This window comes from Peromyscus leucopus, chromosome 1 (genome assembly GCF_004664715.2).
Source record: "Peromyscus leucopus breed LL Stock chromosome 1, UCI_PerLeu_2.1, whole genome shotgun sequence".
Taxonomy (NCBI): domain Eukaryota; kingdom Metazoa; phylum Chordata; class Mammalia; order Rodentia; family Cricetidae; genus Peromyscus; species Peromyscus leucopus.
In genome coordinates this window covers 140959303-140978989 of record NC_051063.1, presented here as the reverse complement: position 1 = coordinate 140978989, position 19687 = coordinate 140959303, and the positions used below count along the sequence as shown (strand labels likewise).

Sequence of the window (19687 nt, the reverse complement as noted above, 5' to 3'; positions counted from 1 at the left end):
ACAGCTCCATCATCCCATTCCCTGAGTTACTCCAAGGGAACATGCTGGAAACCTACATCCCTGGTCTGACCTCCCTGTTCACATCTGTATGAACTCACCACAGTAAGAGCAGCCCTGGGGGGTGGGGGTGGGACTGCCGTGGGAATGGGAGGGAGAGCCCAAGGAGAGAGGGGAACAAAAGGAGAGGAGGAATGCCAGCTCCCATCAGCTTCCCATCAGGAAACCATCCTCTTCCAAAGAGGAAGCCTTCCTCTTCCAAGCGAACTACATCGTTTCTTCAAAGGTTCCTTTTGCTGCTGCTTCTCTTTTCTTCCCCTGCCTTCAAAATAGAATTCTGTGCTGCATTTTCTAAGCAATAGAAGAGATCCAACTTTGGAAGTTGAAAGCAAGGGCAGAAAAGCCATCACAAGTGTTTTAGTAATTAAACGAATATGCATAATGAACCATATGCCCAAAGGGCCTGTTCTTCATGTGGGCCAGATTTTTGTTTGAATTTTTAATTTTTATATACAGATGAAACATTCAGTGCAATCTATCAACAGTGTGAGATAACACACAGAAAGGAAAAGTGTGAGAAGAAGTCCACCACGTAGAAGCAGGGGCCGGAGATCCTAGAGAAGCGCTCCTCTGAAGATTTTGATTCAAATGTGTTTTCTCTCCCTCCAGCAATTGTTCCTGTCATCTGCGCAGAGTCTTCAAGACACACATATAATGCACACACTGACAGCTTTATCCAGGATGAGTAAAATACTGTGTTGTCGACTAAGAAGTGTGAAAAATCCCAAGGGACAAACAAGGATTTCTTTAAAAAAAAAAAAAATCTTTTCCACACCCATCACTCAGCACCATGGTGAATCACAGGGAATCCTCCCAGGTCTCATCCACCACGCTACATAAACATTATAGTGTGGGCTCCAGGCCATCTACACAATCTGTATTCATAGTTGGGGCTGATCTAAGAGGAATCTGTACCTCTCGGTGAGGCAATGGTGCCTGGTGAGGAGAGAACATTCCCAGCCTTACATAGACCTGCCCTCCCCACTCCTGCAGCCACACAGATTACAAATGTCACAGCCTCACTGTGCTCTTCCAGACACACAGACACCCAGTATTCCCTAAACTGCCATGTGAAAGAGTTAGTAAAGCCTTCATTTTAGCTTTCTGGTGTCACTTGGGAATGATCACATTGTTTCATGGGCTCCCAGGTGTACAAGGCTTAGTAGATACACTCCAAAGCTGGGAGGGGCCTTTGTAGAAATGTGCTTACACACTACATGAAGTTTACAATGAAAGTCTGGACAAAGCTATCAGGTCTTATTTGTGGATGGATCTTGTAAACAGTTTAGAACATGTGTGGCTGTGTGTGTGTCCTTGTGTGTGCATGCATGCCTGTGCATGTGAGTGTGTGTTTCAGAGTATAAGTAGTATGATGACAAATGTTTACGGATGTGTGCATTTGTATGTGTGCATTTGTGTGTGTGTGTGTGTGTGTGTGTGTGTGTGTGTGCACATGCATGCATATATACGTGCACGCACTCACATGCGTGTTTTGGTAAAGTAGGAAGCCCAGAGATATTAACGCTCACACTTCCCCACTTGCTTAAATGATCTACTAGTATAACCCCAATACAAAATGTCATGTAGCATTCCAGTACTGAGAAGAAATGATGAAAATATATTGGGCCAAAAATCCATGTAGAGTTTTGGATCGGTGTGAAGGTTCTGTATGCCACAGTGAAGCTGTCCTTCTCACAAGGTAAACTCCAGGGTATTTAAAGTGCAGGTAGGAACCATGCTGAAAGTACCATCTCTAGTTACTTTCATCCCTCCTTAGGCATCTAGTGATCTAGGTGGGAAGACAGATAACACTCCAACTGCAGTAGAAGACAAAAAAGTGCCAAGGAGCATCACCTCTCCTGACTGCTTAAATCCTTTAAGGATGTGCGCGAGCAATTAGAGAGGGAGTGTAATCTTCGCAGACTGCATTAACACTCCCCGACCTCCCAGACAATAGATCAGACCTCAGACACATAATGCTTCCCTAAGGCTTTTTAGCCAGTGTATTTGATCTCTTAGTCACTCAGGCCGCTGATACTCTAGGTATCATCCACCTCCAAAGTGTTATTCTTGGTCAACTGTGTCCACTGCGGAGGCTGGACCTCAATCAAGCAGAAAGCTGGATTGTCACTACAGCCCTAAGCAAGACACCACACCCCCATTTTTCCTGAGCCGGTTCTGCAAAAGTAAATGAGTTACATGAATATGCATAGGTCATTTGATGGTCACAAGACAGGGATGGGGTAATCCTCCACTCCCCCACCCCCCACCCTCCGTGAAACACACCATGCTTTTGCTCTTAAAATTAGCTTCATAATAGATCCCTTGAAGAAAACCTCATGTAAGTGATAAACAACACAGTTATATGCAAAAGCAGCAAAGTGTGTGTGTGTGTGGGGGGGGGGAATCAAATACAGCCCTTACACTTCCAGCTTTTAAATCTCCTCCTATCCCTCGGGCTTCTCGCCAGGACAACTGGTCAAGCAGTAACCTATTTCCAGATGAACACGTCCTCTCTGACTGCTAATCTCACAGTGGAAGCTTGGCTTTCACCACTTATTATAAACATTTTCGAGAATTGCTTACCACGACATATTTTTAATGGATTAGATTCTGGTCAGCTGCTAACAGAGCAGAGAACTGAATATTCTTCATATGGAGGCTGCAAAATAGGTTTTCAGGGGGTCGGACTTGCCTTCCCCTAGTCTCCCTCATGAGTAATTGAAAGAGCAATTGAAACAGAATATAAGAAATCTGGTTTCTTCTCTCTCTCTCTCTCTCTCTCTCTCTCTCTCTCTCTCTCTCTCTCTCTCTCTCTCTCTCCCCCCCCCTTTCTACTACAAGACAGTCTGGATCCAAGGGACCAGTAGACAAGACCTTATTGGGTTTTGAACTTTATCATAAGATTTAGCAGACAGTTCCAAAGAAAGACAATGGCAGAAATTCAGATAATTTCCCCAGGACCATCCCAGTTGCCCACTGATGACACTCACTTCTAAAGCCTAAAGCATTTAAACCAAAATAATTACATTTCCTTAGAATCATGTCAATTCCCTCAGAAAATGTGCACTGCAAGGTTTTCAGATTTTTTTTAATTGAGACTACAAGAAAATAGGAGAGCCAAAATTAGCTTTATGCTTAAGCAAATCATTCTAGAGTCAGTATCTTCAAGCTAAAACCTAAAAAAAAATGCAAATGAATATGTCTTTGCAAAAATTGCAATTTAAGAACTTTTGAACCTTAACCTGCATCAGAGAAAGAAATCTCCACTCTTTAAGTCATTGACTTTGCCTTTACAGTTCCTAATACCCAAAACAAACAAGGAGAGAAATGGAAATGTTATTATATCTGCTATGCATTCTCTAATTGAGGACAATTTTTTGTGTTGTGATTTTAGCATTGGATAACATCTTTTAAGAAATCTGTGACTCTGAGCACATTGAAACTAACCTTAAGTATTCAAGTAGGAAAAGACCCCTTACAGCAACTGGGTTTAATATTATAGCTTAAATATGTGTCTTTGTAAACAAACAAACAAACATACACACACACACACACACACACACACACACACACACACACACACAGAGAGAGAGAGAGAGAGAGAGAGAGCATATTTTTTAAACCACCAATAATGTATAACTTTACCTAAAAGTTATGTAAAAATAAATTGCAATTCCAGTGTGCAAGGTATCTAATTGACACAGAAAATCTGTACTAACCTGACAATAATCTAGATTTTTATCCCTTCTGCATGGAGATAAACAGGCTACATAATATGAGAGAAAATGATTACAAAAACGGAGCAGAAAATTACACAACATGGAAATTAAATTTTTTAAATGGATGTAATAATTTCTGTTTACAGATTATTGTATCAAATTAAAAATAAATTGCTGGAATTAAAATACCCACGTAGTCAACAGAAAAAAAAAACTACCTTGGGATTTTCCTCATTTGTGGGTTTCTGTCGCCACCTGCCGGACTCTTAAGTAACGCAGACAAGCATCAAGCTGCTTGCTCATTCTTTTTTAATTCCTTTCCTCTTTTTCTTCTTCTTTTTTTTTTTCTGTTTCCTCCAACTTGTCTTTGTGGGGGGGGGGTGGAGGTGGGAGTTAAATGGCCATAAATAAATAGTGTTCTTTGGTAGCCGTTACATTTTTGAAAATTTAAACACCACCATAAAATGCAAAATTAAACATTCTAGAGGAGATTCATTTAAGGAGGGCTCCATTAACCACTTTTAAGCAACAAAACATATGCTTTATCTTCCGATTCTACAAAGTAGAATGGGGCAGGGGTTGCAGAAGTTTTCTTCCAAAAAAAAAAAAAAAAAAGACTGAATTCATTTCCTGGGAAAACAGCTCATGTTTGGGAATCATTTACAAAATATTTCTGAGCACTGTACCTAGATCTATCCAGAACAGGGGCAATATTGCTATTAGCAAACACATACTCAGTATTCTCCTGCTTTGAAAATAGAAGAGATATTTTAAAATATTTTGTAAAAATCACGCTTGTAGACCAATGACTGAGGAACAGGTTTTTAAGGTAGAGGTCAAAAACACAGCGCTTTGGAAACACATGGATCCCAGGCTATTACAGTCCCTGTCATCATCCCCATCCCCTCCATCTCTGTGCTCACAGAATCCTGGTGGTGGAGATCCATTTGCCTTAACAGAAGGGTCAGCCAAATGCACAGGAGTCGTGATTCAGATTTACATCCCTGGGAGCATTATCTTTCCAAGCAGCAGCTCCACTGACTTACAAACTAGTTTCCAATAGGAGGACTTGAGGGGAAAATGTACTGTTTAAAAAAACAGCAGAATCCGCGGCTGCTGTGTAGATGCAATTCATATCCAGGAACTAAAACCATAATAGCAAAGTGAATGCCAGTAAAAGTCACACCTTGTAAAAATGGTGTAGAGCTGAGGTTTGGGGCTTTGGGGGTTTGCCAGTTATGCTCTGGGAACCCTAAGGAAGGCCTTGTTTCTACCCTTGTGATGGAACACAAACATTCCTCCAATTTTAACACTCTGTGGCTCCATCTTTTCCAGATGCAAACAGCAGCCCTGGCTGTCTCATTCAGTATTGCTTTTGCCAAGAAGTGAATACCATGTCTCCTTTCTCTTTTACCATGTTTTCTTTGACAAGAAGGAAGCCTCCATGACAATCGAGAGAAACTTTAGAGACATTGGGCAGAAATAGAAAACTTAGTCGAAAAGGCTTGGGGGTGGGGGGTGGGGTGGGGTGGGGGGGGATGACACACCATGCTTTGTGCTGGTTTGAAAATCTCAGGGAAACTGAAATAGTTCACAAGGCCCTGCTCAAGAACATGGCTAAAAGGGTTGTGCACTGTGCATTGAATTTGATTATGGCTGTTCTCGTATCTTTATGTGGTTTTTGGCATAAGTAAGATATGGACTATTAGGCCAGTGAACAACACACACAAATAGAAGCAAATAATACACATACACATTGACACACACATACATACATACAGAGAGAGAGAGAGAGAGAGAGAGAGAGAGAGAGAGAGAGAATGATCTGTTATTTTAAAGAGCTAATGACATAACCTCAAGATCCAGGGAGAGGTAACCAAACATGCCTTTCCAAAGCATAAATCAAATGGCAGAAGTGCTATCCGGCAGTAAACCCTAGCCAGACCACAAAGCAGGTTGCTCTCCATAAACATCAGATCAGGCAGCTCGAATGATTACTGGGCTCTCTTGTAACTGTCACCTGTGGTGGGTCTAATTACAGGCTACCCAGGCAAGCACGCCCACATCACACAGCAATAAAAGGCCTTCCGTTTTGCCGAGCCCAGCCAGACAATGAGAGCACACGCCACCTGATGCGGAGCCCCAAAAGATCAGCCAGAGAGACTAATAAAAATGACAGCTTAGAAACAAATAACAAAGCTCAGGCTGCAACAAAAAAGGCAATATCAAATTAGCCAGAAATAGAAGCACTGAGCATGGTTCTTCAACAGGTCAGAACCTAGGCCGGGGATGGTGGTGGCTGTCTTCTCACATGCCCTTCCCTCTCTCTATTTCCAGACATTCTTTTCCATTTTTTGCATCACTCCAAATGTTTGCACATCCAGGTGTCATGTTAAAGAAACAGATGGAGAGGAGGAAAAGCACTCTGCTCTTAAAAAAATAAAATAAAATAGAATAAATGCTCCAAGATTCAATGACTGTGGGTTCCAGCTAGAGATCTCACCCCAGCCCTCCTGTTGCTGGCTGCCTTTTGGCCGTTTTGCTGCTAATTAGCACTACCCTGGGCAGGCAGGGTCAGAAAATTGCATAACAGACAAGATGACAATAGAGTGGTCAGATAGCTTCGGATTTTCTGCACCAAAGAAGACACAGGGTAGTGCATCAGAGGAGGAATTGGAATAAAAGGAAACAGATGGACTCCAGTGATCCTAGCCTTCTTCCAGGAAGCAAGGTTTAGATGCCTACTGTGTACCCAGCATTATCATCAGAAGAATTTAAGACTAGACCTTTGCTGTTTGAAACATGGTATACCATACCATAACAATACATATAGTCACTCTGCATAATTCCTTAATGCAGCAAACACATGCAGTGTTTGTGCCCTGCTTTTGATGCGAAGCAAGGCAAGTGTGAAGACTACTATCAAAGCCTTGAGGGCGGTGGTCCATGCTTTGGGATTTGGTGGTCACAAGCACATTAATGAGTTCCTGGAAGTAGTTGGCTCTTGTGCATTCACTACAGCACATAACATGGATCACGGCATTTTTTTTCAACCTCACAAAATACACTTCACAATGAAATATTGTTAATAAGGCTTTTACTAGAACAACATCAATACCCATTAGTATTTACAATGACTCCTACCATTACTTGTAGCTTATTTCATAAAAAATTCCATACTTATTATCAAAGTTGGTTTTCAAAGAGACTTCTTTTCATCAAATATTTTCATATGCAAAACATTATCTTTTGTCCTCAAATACAAGGAGGAAAGAAGGGTAAAAGAATACAAGCAGAGAGGCAAAGTGTGATGTTCAGGGTTGTCAACCTGAATCTAGAATCTCCTGGGTGATGGGTCTCAGGGCATGCCTTGGGAGGATTATTTCAATTGCATTAATTGAGGTGGGAAGAACCACCCACTGTGGGTAGCACCATTCTCCTGGTGGGATGCTGGTCTATATAAAAATGAGAAAATGAACTGAGCACAGGAATTCATTGCTAACTGTTTTGTCATTGTGGCTATGATGTGACTGATTGCTTTAAGCCCCTGATGCCTTGACTCCAATACCAGGATGATCTGTACCCTTGAACTATGAGTTAGCATGAACCCTTTCTTCCATCTGCCGCGTCTATAAAGTATTCTATCACATCAATAGGAATAGAAACTAAAAAACAAAGGGAGGAGGAGGTGTGAGAAACAGGGAGGTAGAGAGGAAAGAGTAAATGGGGTGAGGAGTATGAGACACGGGAAGAAAAAGAAAAAATAGGGGAGGAAATTTCATAGACCAATGGCTACATAGTATGAGAAGTTCATTTCTGCCTCTCCATATGTAACTATGGTAAACACTCTGGACCATCAGCAGTAATGGGAAGGAAGTGTAATAGGAAGAGGGATGGCAGTAAAGAAAGCAGCCAACCATTAGCTACACAGAAGAGCCACATGGCTCTCAGAATCCTATCTTTATCTAAGATCTAAGGTTCTAACATAAGAACCACATTCAAACTCACAATAGGGTACTCCTGGGGGTTAGACTGCAGTAAATTGATCCCAGTGGAATCTGAAAGATGGAAGGTTTCTAAGAGAAAGCTCAGGGAATGGTGTGTGTGTGTGTGTGTGTGTGTGTGTGTGTGTGTGTGTGTGTGTTGCCCACACATATCTTGTCCTTGTACATGCATCTGATGTTGTTTTCAGGTTCAAAGAGAAATGGGTGCTCCAAGTTCAGCCCAAGAGAAGGATGGGAACAAGAGAAGGATGGGAACAGGTAACAGTAATAGCGGAGTTCTGACGTAGAGGCTAGTATACAAACCACAGAGCCAGAGTTTATCATTCTTTTGCTACCGAGCATAGCTGTGTGAACATGATAGTTTGTACTGCTCTAGGATTAGGATGATAAAGACCTGGTGCTTATGAGTCAAAAATCAGTATCCTCTAAAATACCAAGTGACTCAGTCTGCATGTCCTAGGATTCTGTCCGCCAGCACAATTCAATTATAAGTCTGAAAACATAAACATGAAAATATGCTAAAATAGTTAATAGTGTCCTTTTATATCTTCCTTGGATGATTTTTAAATGCAATTACTATAATTTTATTAAATGGCATAATTAGTTAATGCCTGAGAAGTTGTCAATATAAGGTACAATTATGTTGTAAAAATTATAATCACGATGTGCAATGATGAATTGTTCTTCTTTTAAAAAGTGTTAGAGGAAAAAAATCTTTAAAATGTTTTTGGAAGCATGTTAAGTAGTCTTCTACATTAAAGATGTGAGAGATCATTGTACTAGTATTAAAACAAATGATATATCAAGAACTGTAAATTTTATATGCATATTGTGTGTGTGTATATATACTGTTAAGATGTCTTAAGAAATTCTCCCCTTCATATAAAATGGTTCAACCTTGTGTTCATTTTCACTTTCTCTTATAAAACTATTGTTTATCTTTAAGCTCCAACTGCACAGGCACTGAGCACATGGTATGAACAGTGGTTACCACCAGTAGGTATGGAGACAGTCACCAAAAATGTAATAAAATGTAAGTACAGCTGGTTATGAATAAACTAGTGATTGAGCTTAGAAAGAAAGCTAAATATTTTAGATACTATGAATATCCAAATCACCAAAAAAGCCACTTGAATTGCCCCATTTAAGGAGTTCAGAAACAAAATTAGAACTGTATTTGCCATCCATAACAAAATAAGATAAAGCTGAACGTCCCAAAGGAATCATGGTCACTGTAATAGTTAATGATTGTCCTCTTGACAGGCTATAGAATCACTATGGAGAAACGACATTTCTGTGAGGAGGGGGTGCAGACTGAGTTCGCTGAGGTGAGAAGATCCAACTTGACTATGGGTAGCACCACTCCATGGGCTGTAGCCCTTGTTTAAACACAACAGAAGTGAGCTGAGTGCCAGCATCCATCCATCCCTGTTTCCTGAGAGTCAGATGTAGAGGCTGTGTGGCCAGCAGCCTCCTTAAGCTGTCAGGACCATGACTTCCCTAGTTTGATGGACAGTAATACCCTCCAACTCTGAGCCAATGTAAACCTCTATTCCTTTTCTGTCAGGTTGTTTTGTTATAGCAGTAAGTAAAACAAGTAATAGTCACCTCAAGGCTTTGCTGAACTGCTCTGGCAAACTGCTAAACAGAGCAAACTATTTACTTCCTAAATGTTCTCTGTTCTCTCTCTCTCTCTCTCTCTCTCTCTCTCTCTCTCTCTCTCTCTCTCTCTCTCTCTCTCTCTCTCTGTGTGTGTGTGTGTGTCTGTGTCTGTGTTTTACACATATGCCTGGTATGTGTTGGAATGGCTGGCTCCATTATTACTGTTGTGTTTAAGCTCAAAGTCAAAATATTTTACATTTCCTAATATGCTAGGATCTCAAACTGCGAAGGAATCTATAAATGATATCAAATATAAATATTATTTATAGATTCCTTTGACATAAATAAATTTATAAATCTATAAATACTGCCTATGATTAAGAAATGGAGAGTTGTATGTTTAACCTTATTTGAGGGGTTGATTGATACTTTAAATTATATATCATATTACAAGGCCTGTCAACTCAAGAAAAATTCTTCATTTTCTTACACTCAAAAAAATTTAAGAAAAAAAGTCACAGATGTTAAAGCCATAGCTTTATGAAGATGTCCATTGATATATGGTAGATTTAGATTACTTTTTAACAGCAAATGTCTAAGGAAAAATTTAATAAAACAAGGAATCCATCAATGCCCTGCACACTAACCTCTCAGTGTAGTAGATGTCTGTCTGAAAGACTGGTGGAAAGACACAATGCCTTAAAGGCAACACCACTTTAAAAGCACCATGAGAGCTTTGCTATTTAAAGTAACCTTGTGGTGAGGCCATCTCTTAGTAAATGTTATTTTATCACATGGAAAATTGTGCAATAAAATGTATTTATGCGATAATATAACTTCACATCTTTAAACAGTGTCCTGAGATAATGCATAAGCCTATACAGAAAAAAAACAGAAAAAGAAAAATAACATATTTATAATTGATTCTATAGTATACTATATAATATCACAATGCAAAAGTACTTTTTGTGAGTTAACCCACTATCAAATGATGTGCTGCTATAGAGACATTATGGGGATTAAACTGAAATGCCTGCTTATTGACAGGTTGTATAAGATAACCTGAAGGCACTGGTTACTCTCCACAACTACTTCCCATTCTATCTCTTCTTTTTAACAACTTGAAACCTTAAAGAAAATGTGAAAAGTATCCTTTCATGACCCATTAGTTTAAGTCTTTGTTTATGCTTTCTTTGAAAACACTTCTGAATCATCTAAGATTATCCTCCCAAAGTAAGGGAAACAAACATTCCAACTAGGGATGAATATAGAACCAGTGCTTCCCAGATCATGTATATGGGTTCCAATGTGGATACAGGTCACATAATTCCCAAGGCTGGAACTGTTGCCCAGTGGTATCACAAACTTGTCCATCTTATTTAATATTAGTCCCATCAACTCAGAACAAAGTCACTGACAGAGAACTAGTCCCACCCAGGTAGGTATCTTTCTCTCAGTGCCCAGGAACAGGTGTCTCCCCCACTCACACAGTGTCAAGGGATTGCTGAAATAATCAGTTAGCTTGCTCCAAGAGTCAGAATATAAACCCAAAGACAACAGTGGCATTGAATCATGAGCACCAATGGCAAGCAATATCTAGCCCTCGAATAAAGCAGGCCCCTTGTAAAGCTAGATGATCTGAGTTTCAATCCCCACTTTGCCTTCTAAAAACACATGAACATCAACATCAACATTCTGCTGCACGGGCTCACATTTTGCACCTATGAAAAAGAGGGCCAGTTTTGCATCTACATCTGCAGGCTTTTGTGAGAACTCACTGAATTAGCACATGAACATTGCCTGGAATTGCTATACCCAATCAGAAAAACTGTAATCTGAGCTCTTAGTATCCCCAGAGTTCAAGGTCTGTGTGAGTATAACCATGTGCACATGGATAAATGCTATATTTACAAATCAATTCATAGAGCAGTGTGCAGACAGAAGTGTTCACTCTTATGTACAATATGTTTGAGCATTTGTTCTCTGTCAGTAACTTAGCACTTGTATTGGCTTTCAATTGGGAAAGTCAAAAATGTGACTCTTTGAAGAGGGAAATTGTATAGTTAATTTAGCATGAATAATTAATTTAAAACTCAGAGAGAACAATGAACCAAAATATTTCTCAAATGTTCATAAAGAGTACAAAATCTCTAGACAGAGTAAGAATTTTCTTTGAAATATTCTGCCTAACAAAATACATTGAGGTGAGAAACATGATTTTGTATGTTTTGACCATTCCCCATAAAATGCAAATTTAACAATTATAAAATAAGTTTTATTGTATTGCATTTTATTTGTTTATTTTTGAGATTGTATTTTAATTAAATATTCATATTAAATATATTTAAATAAAAATATAGTGATTCCCCCTTCCCTTTCTTTCCTTAAACCCCTCTTTCCAACTACTCTTCCCATGTCCCCTCTCAAATTGATTGATTTGAATTTTTTCAACAACACATAGTAGCTATCAGGAAGTATTCAAGATAGCATTCTTCTCCTAGCACTGGGGATGCAGCCACCCACACAAGATCCAGAGGATAAGTTCTCCAGTGAGTCAGGTTTATGCTTAAATAATCTAACATGATGAATTCTTCCATGTCTGTCTATCTACTTCTGATTGGACTCCCTGGACTTAGATCTTAAAACGCTGATTGAATTTTAAACTGAAGCTTCCAACAAGGAATGATCTATGTAACCACACTCACAGGAATCCCAGAGAAACGTATGGCCTGCTTCCCTGAAGACTTAACATTAATAGCTAGCATATACTAAATGTAATCCCACAATGCATATGTTTTGTCTCATCTGGAAGAACAGGGAAGATTATGAAGTTTGCAGACTATTTTTGGAGCGAACTGAAGGAAAAAGTATTTTCCTTTCTTCCCTGAGTAGGTAGTGTGCTAGCATTAATTCTTGTATCTACAGGGACAGGGAAAGTCCTATCATGGATAGTTTGACCAAAACTTTTTTTTTCAGCCCTACAGTAGCATAACACTATCACTCATCCTCATTTCCAATAGAAGATAAGGATCTTCAAATACAATCTGGTTGCTGAATAAGTTCCCAGGTTAAACCTATGCTTCAGACGTTCATAAAGCTGTTCACCCCTGTATCACCCAGCCAGGAGGTGGAACATAAAGGAAGTGCCAGTTTGATGAATAAAAAGCAGCGGCACCATGCCCTAACTAGACCACAGGAAAACTATTAGTGGGTACCAGTGATTACATACACATCATCCTTGCAAAGAAAGCTAGACAGAGAGGATGCTGAGCTTCCTTCTCTCAACCTCCTTGCATCTTTCTGGCTCGGCTTAGTTGAGAAGCTAACTTTCTGATGATAGACAAACTGGGACAGAGGTCCACATACCCAAGGATATAGCAACATGCCCAGTGGCAGTCCCTATGTACATAACTCCAACAGAACTGTATGAGCAATGGAAACGCCCATAGAATACTCTATGAACAAAACATGCTTCCCCAAAAAGAGCTTGACTGCTCACAATGTAATTTAAACAACAACAAAAGAGGAGGGTGGAATGCACACATAGACACACACATGCCCTCCATTCTGTCCTTTAAGTACATTTCAAGGTAGTCCTATATTTTGAAGATCAGAAACTGTAGAGGGATAATTATAATGGTGATATATAGTAACAGAAAGGGTTTAATAAAATCTCATTTAATCAGCTTTGGGGCCGGAACTATCTGCCTTTCAGTGTCTCGGTGTCTCTAAGAAACACCATGGCTAGATGCGATGCATATGGTATAAACTTTTGCATGTGAATGCATTTCAATGCATTATACTCAGGAGAAGTGATACCGTTTATGTATATAGTAATCCTTCATTAAACTTAGGGTTTTCGTTCCAAGATTCACCCCCAAACACCTAACCCCATAGATGCCCAAGTACCTTAGATCCAATGTCATCCTCTGGACTGTAACCTACACATATCTTACAAAACATTTCTAGACTGCTTGTAACATAAAATAAAATGCAAATGAAATGTAGATAACAATGATACAATTTTGTACGAGTAAGGACAAGAGAAACATCTGTACTTGTTTAGTATAGATGTAATTTTGAAGTGGTTGTTTTTTTTTTTTTTTTTTTTAGTTGTAGCTGGTTGGGTCTGTGAAATTGGAGTGCATGAGCACAGCAAGTTGACTCTACAGTGTATGTGACTAAGTCTGATCTTTTTTCAGTGATGTATTGAAGGAAATATGTCATTCACACAAACAGTAGAGCCTGCCACAGTCCCATAGCCCATGTATCCTTGGGCATTATGATTCAATAAATCAGGGTGGAGAGGACAACACTGTTGCCCCTCTGTCTGGGGACACTTGGTGCCAAGGAACATTGTTGCAGTCTCTGACACCCTGTCTGGTGCTGACTCTTCTCGGAGGTGGTATCCAGCGAAGAGGACTCACCTCAGGCAGAGGCAATGGAGAGGCCCCCTGGCAAGGCTCCCTTCCTGTCCAGAAGTGCTCTTTACTGGACAACCTGTTTCCATTCATTTGTTTTAATCTTTCTTCAGATCAGGCCAGCAGCCCATTAATCATTTCTGTCATCCCCTTACTGAATCCAGGGCAACAGATCTGTTTTTCTAAAGTCTCCAAGCCAGAAATCAACTGAGAAAAAGGGGAAATCCTCTACCTCTCATGCGGCTGGCCAGAGCGCTGGCTGCAAGCAGCCGCCAATTGTGTTCACTTTCCTCTGAGGCCCATAATTGCACACAACAGTCCATGGAAAGTTTTGAAAGGGAATCTGGGTAGGAAGTGGAGCTGAGGAGGTGCAAGAGGAGTCTGAGATATGGAGCCACCAGCTGAGGAGGGTGTATGAAATGGAGATAGCTAAATAAATGCCAGGGCAATGACAGCAAGGATTGGCATTGCCTGAATGATGCAAAAATGAAAATCAATCAATCAAAATGCTGCCCACTGGTAAAGAAAAAGTCTTTTGGAGTTGAAATAACTGGTTCTATAAAAAAATGTGGAAATAACTTTGAGGTCACAATGAGGCACTAATATCTTATGCTCATATATAAATACACGCACACATATATCACATACATATACACATATATATGTAACAGCAATGTTTAGATTTTATTTCTATAACAGTTTGATCTCATGAATATACCTGTGTGATATATACATCATATAAATTAAGGCCGAGCCTGCAAGACAGAAGAAAACATGGAGGACCAATTTGCCTTGGATCATTACACACACACACACACACACACACACACACACACACACACACACACACACACACATATATAATCTAACTATTGTAATCTCTTACATCTATATAAACTGTATAGAAATTCATCACTAATACCAGGTATAAAAGACATATAAGGCATTAAGAATCTCAGTATCTCCTCCATAGCCAACATTATCTGTCTGATTAAGGGCCAGTTCCTTTACAAAAGAAAGAGGATGCCCCAGAGATGCTAAGTGAGGCTGTGGTACCAACTGGGATGTTCTTCAAAGACCTGTGGATTTTCGGTAACAGACTCAGGAGGTGTGACAATTTCTCAAAGCTCTCTGACTTGATGATATGATTATGTTCATGAGAATGGGCCACTGTTTTGAGAAACTTAGTGTAGCTCATATATACAAGTGTTTCTTAGTTCTGGTGTTCGGTCCTGTTTTAATTTGCAGTGATCAATTGTATCCAAAGCTTGATGTGGAAACATATTTTTAATATTGAATTTTGTGAATGATTTACTGAAAAACTAAAGTAGAACCATTTAGATATAATTTAGTCATATTACTTGCCAGCTGCCACTTTTTGTAGGCCATGTAAAGACTATCTAAATATGTTGCAGTCATCACATAGATCCTGACTCTTTTAAGCTGAGCAAGAAGTGACCTATGAATAGTATTGGAATAAGTTAAAGGATTTTTACGGGCAGCTTTTATCCAGGTACAGTTTTAGAAAGGCTAACCCCCAATGTTATAACATATTTTAGAGAGATGAATGGATACAAATAAACCGGAAACAATGTGAACATTACAAAGAAAAAGATCTTACCACAAACGCTATTGTGCTTCTCAGTGTGGACTCCCATTGGAAGCAGCTCTTGCAGAACTGTATTGTGTTCCAAATTGCCATCGTGAGTCTCTTCACCCTGTCTGCATCTCTTGATAAGATCTGGGTTTTTAAAAAAAAAGGGAAAACAGAGAGGTAGATTAGACGTACATTCTCTGGATGGTTTCTTAGAGCCACTGCCCTGGCTGTTTCAATTGGATCATGAATGGCACCAATTAAAAAAGTATAAGAAGTCCTCATAGCTTCTAAAACTATTTCAAAATATTGCCATCCATAGGGAACAAGAATTTCCAACCTGAACTATGGCCCATTGTCTGAAAAATGGCTTGTTTTAATAGTGTTCAGCACAAAACTGAGCTGAGGAGAGCTGGAGCACCTGGGCATTTGGTGTACAGGAGTGCTGCATGCATGTGTGTGCACGGCGTGGGTGAACGCATGTATGTGTGTGTACATGGTGTGACAAGGAGAGAGAGAAGTATGAAGACATGGCTAGAAAGAAAAATATTGAGACAGAATGGGAATGAGTCTCAAGATGCTCTTTGGTATGGCTGCAACTGGAGTGAATACCAGTCAGAAAGCCCTCATATTCCAGCTTAGTTAGGCCAAAAGGTGTAGTTGTAGGAAGGAAACCCAGCTCCCCCTTCCCAGCTGTACAATCTCCAGCACGTTTCTCAACCTTCCTCCCCAAAAGGATTGTCATTGTTTTTAACCTTACAGGTGGTTGTGAGAGTTCCAGACTTGGTTTTGAGTATTTGTTTCTTAAGTAAAACTTCAAGTTTATGACCCTCTAGAGTAACACAGTGCTTACCCCAGGGCAGTACTTGGGGAGGGTCCTGACCCACCCAGGGAATTTGGCCCCAGATTCCCCCTCCACTCTCAAAGCCAACACCACCCCAGTGGCCAAGCCGTTTTCTAAAGGAAATGTCTTTTCTCCCAGCGGGAAGCACCGTACTTTGATTTGTTTGCAAGGCTGCCACCCTGCCTACCTCCACTTAGGTTTTAACTTTCAAGTAAACAGAGCAAAAGACAAAAAACTAATAGTAATAATAATAATAAAAATGAAGACTTTTACTCAGATTACACACGATGACTATTGCACTCAATGCTAAGGCACTAAAACAAAACACTGGGTTACTTCCCTCCACAAGACTAAGTCCTTTCCCCAGTGAGGGCGGCCCAGAAGTTCATGGGAAACAAAAGGAAGATAAGACTGCTTTATATTTAACTGCTTTGTGTCATGCACAGCTGCTCACCGCAGAGGAAGCCGTGGAAGTAATAAACACTTTTAAAGGGGGGACACTTTGTTCTTTGTTACACCACTGAAGAGGAACAATGGGTCCTGACTGAAATCCTGGACTCTATCTAAAGAGGACAGGGAGGGGACACAGGAGAAAGAAACGCAGAGGTCAGGAGTTTTCTTTTTGAATATGAAGTTCCTCCCCCTCACCCTAGATCTTTACCTTTTGTTGAACTGATAAGAGAGGAATTCAGGGGTGATGGGCAAACAGAGGGACAGCTAATTCAATACGGGGTAAAATGCCTACACACACCCTAAATTTAGACACAGGGAGCAGCTAGGTGAATCTGAGGCTAGAAGCTTCCTCAGTCCCTTGGGAAATTCCTTTACCCCCCTGAACAAACAGAGAGCAGCGCTTGCCTTCAGCTGGGAAAGGAGAAACCAGTATGAGGCAAGAGGGTCAACAAAGACTTTGAGGTTGTCTGCTCCATGTGTACTGTTAGAGAATATTGCAGGGTGCCCACCCCCTCTTCCCTCCCAGGGGTATGTTTTAAGCCTCTCCTCATGGACTTGGCTGAAGCCCTATTTTGAGAGAAAAGATCAGAGAAAGAAATGAAGAGATGAGGAGTCCAAATCAAAAAGGAGTGGGAGAGGAGAGAAGTGAAGGGGAATTCAGCCATGACTAGACATGCTTGGCTCCTGAGTGCTGAATGTACTCATATTGGTGGGCACCACCTACCTTTTTGGACAGCTTGCGGCTGTCTTCCACAAAGCGCTTTTCTCTTGGAGTGAAGGTCCTGATACTCGCTTTGACCTGGGGAAAACATGGCTGTTACAAGGACAGCATTCACAGGGACTTCCTTCTCTTCCCGAGCAGCTGAGAAGATCACAGAAAATGAGACCTTTTAACCCACAGGCCATGGGTCGGAACCAGAAACTGGTGGGTCCTGTCATGCGTGGCCAGTTTTCAGGGTCCCAGGGTCATCAGGGTCCTTGGGCAAGTCAGGCTGGACCAGGGACAGTTACGTCACCATTTGGATAAACCCACAGAAATACTTCAAATCAGGACAGACACCGAGCTTCATAAATTTTCATGCTAAACTGAATGACAAAAATTTCTCCTCTGATTTTGAACTAAACTTTTGGCAATGGCACCTAAAACAGGAATGACAGTTCTCAGTCCATAAAAACAACATTTCCACAGACAATCTCATTACCTCCAGTGACCTGAAAAAACAAGCAAATGGGCCGTGTTAGCTCGTTTACAGGGGTAAAGCTGTGCCCCAGGGGAATTTACTGACTTGTTCAAGCCAGCAGAATGAGGGAAAACTTCAAAAACTGAAACATGAATCTACCTTCACTGTAGCCCTTAACCAACATATTTTCCCCTGCGACTGCACTCATGTCTTGGCTGAATAACATAATCTCCATCTAATCCATATGCAAGTGCTTCCCAGAAGAAAGCAGTAGATCGAGTCACCTCTCCTGCAAACTACAGAGACGGTTTATTGGAGTGGAACAGGAAGGGACTAGGGAGAACACATTCTTATATTGAAGACCGTCTCCCAGTTTCAACATTACCGAGAATTTGAGACTGTAGAGATATAAAATCTATGATACTCATTGTTTTAAAGACCACACAGCTTGCATATCATAGATGAAACAGATATGCTAGATATTATATGTAGATTACATATAACATAAAATTTATGTTTATAGAATGGATTATATGTATAATGTATCATATATTTGGGTAATCAGTAGATGACATATAGATATACAAAGTATGTATGTATGTATATATAGATAAACAAAGGCTACTTTTTCTTTTATTTTTAATTTTTTTCCTTGACATTTAGATTACTGAGAATTTAAACCTCATCAATCCTGCGGGCTCAACTATCTGAAACCTGGACCATTCAACATGGATTTTATGACTGAGGTATAAACACACCACCACCCATTCTCCAGCTTCAATTCTGAAATATTTGACATTGATCTGAGACTACACAGGCTGAGTGCCATGTGTTTTAGGTACTGAGAAGCTGGGGGGACATCCTGAGGGCACTTACTGGATTATATATGAGGTCCATCTCTAAGTAAATAAGCCCTTTAAAAGCTTGTTCCAAATCTTTATTCTTCAACACATAACAATTTGGTTGTCCATCTCTAATCTGTTAGGAATAAAAGACAAAGTACGTATTAGTGTCAATGTTCTTTGCATTTTAAATGGGAAAAATAAAACTAACTTTGACTAAGTATTTAATTTTTTGACCTCTGTAAAAATGTATTTTATAACTCATTATGTATCTACTAGCATGGTTGGATAATTTACTTACTGTTTTTATATTGGTCTCATTTTTACTACTATATGATTACACATGAAGCAAGTATTAGGCAGGTACTAAATGAAAGATCGGTCAACTTTTAATTCTAGAGTGGTATTATAATTGATAGAAAGATAAAGTAACAACCATTGACTCAAAGTGGCATGCTGACATAAACCTAGAGGTGTAAATCATGTCATAATGATAGGAAGCTTTTGTTCCTAAATTATGAAGATTCCATTTCCCCATACTGCTGTTGGTGAAGTTTTAGCGCTGGCAAATGCAACATAGTAACACAAGATGCTAACGTGGTCCAGGGAAGGTGCAAAGCTACACAGAGAAACCCTGTCTCAAAAAACCAAAAAAAAAAAGATGCTAACATGGGAAGAAAATAGCTCTCTTTTCTTAGCAATTTTACTTTAATTATAAAATCATTCTCAAAAATGATTAAAGAACCATAAAGGAGCTAATTTTCATTATGAAGCTATCAGTGGTTCACTGGTCCCCACAAAATTCAAATTAATTAAATCAAAACCTAGCTGAATTTGAAGTCAAGATCCCAAATCATTCAAGATATCCAAAGTGCCTGCACGTCCACGTCTCTGACAGTACCAAGTCCCCCTGGCTTCCTTCCATCCAGCACTCCTCAGCACTTCCTCTCACTGTGCTACCTGCCTG

At 40.0% G+C, this 19687-nt stretch overlaps 1 protein-coding gene across 4 annotated transcripts in view; it reads right to left on the bottom strand.

Annotated features, from left to right (window-relative positions):
• The window catches only part of Mctp2 (multiple C2 and transmembrane domain containing 2), a 279955-nt gene that overhangs the window by 63883 nt on the left and 196385 nt on the right, over positions 1-19687 (bottom strand). For all 4 annotated transcript variants that reach the window (XM_037198675.1, XM_037198670.1, XM_028880331.2 and 1 more), the window contains 3 exons: positions 18755-18856; positions 17422-17496; positions 15428-15547 (listed from right to left, as the gene is read on the bottom strand). In XM_037198675.1, coding sequence (XP_037054570.1) covers positions 15428-15547; positions 17422-17496; positions 18755-18856 — 297 coding nt within the window. The remainder of the gene's footprint in view (positions 1-15427; positions 15548-17421; positions 17497-18754; positions 18857-19687) is intronic.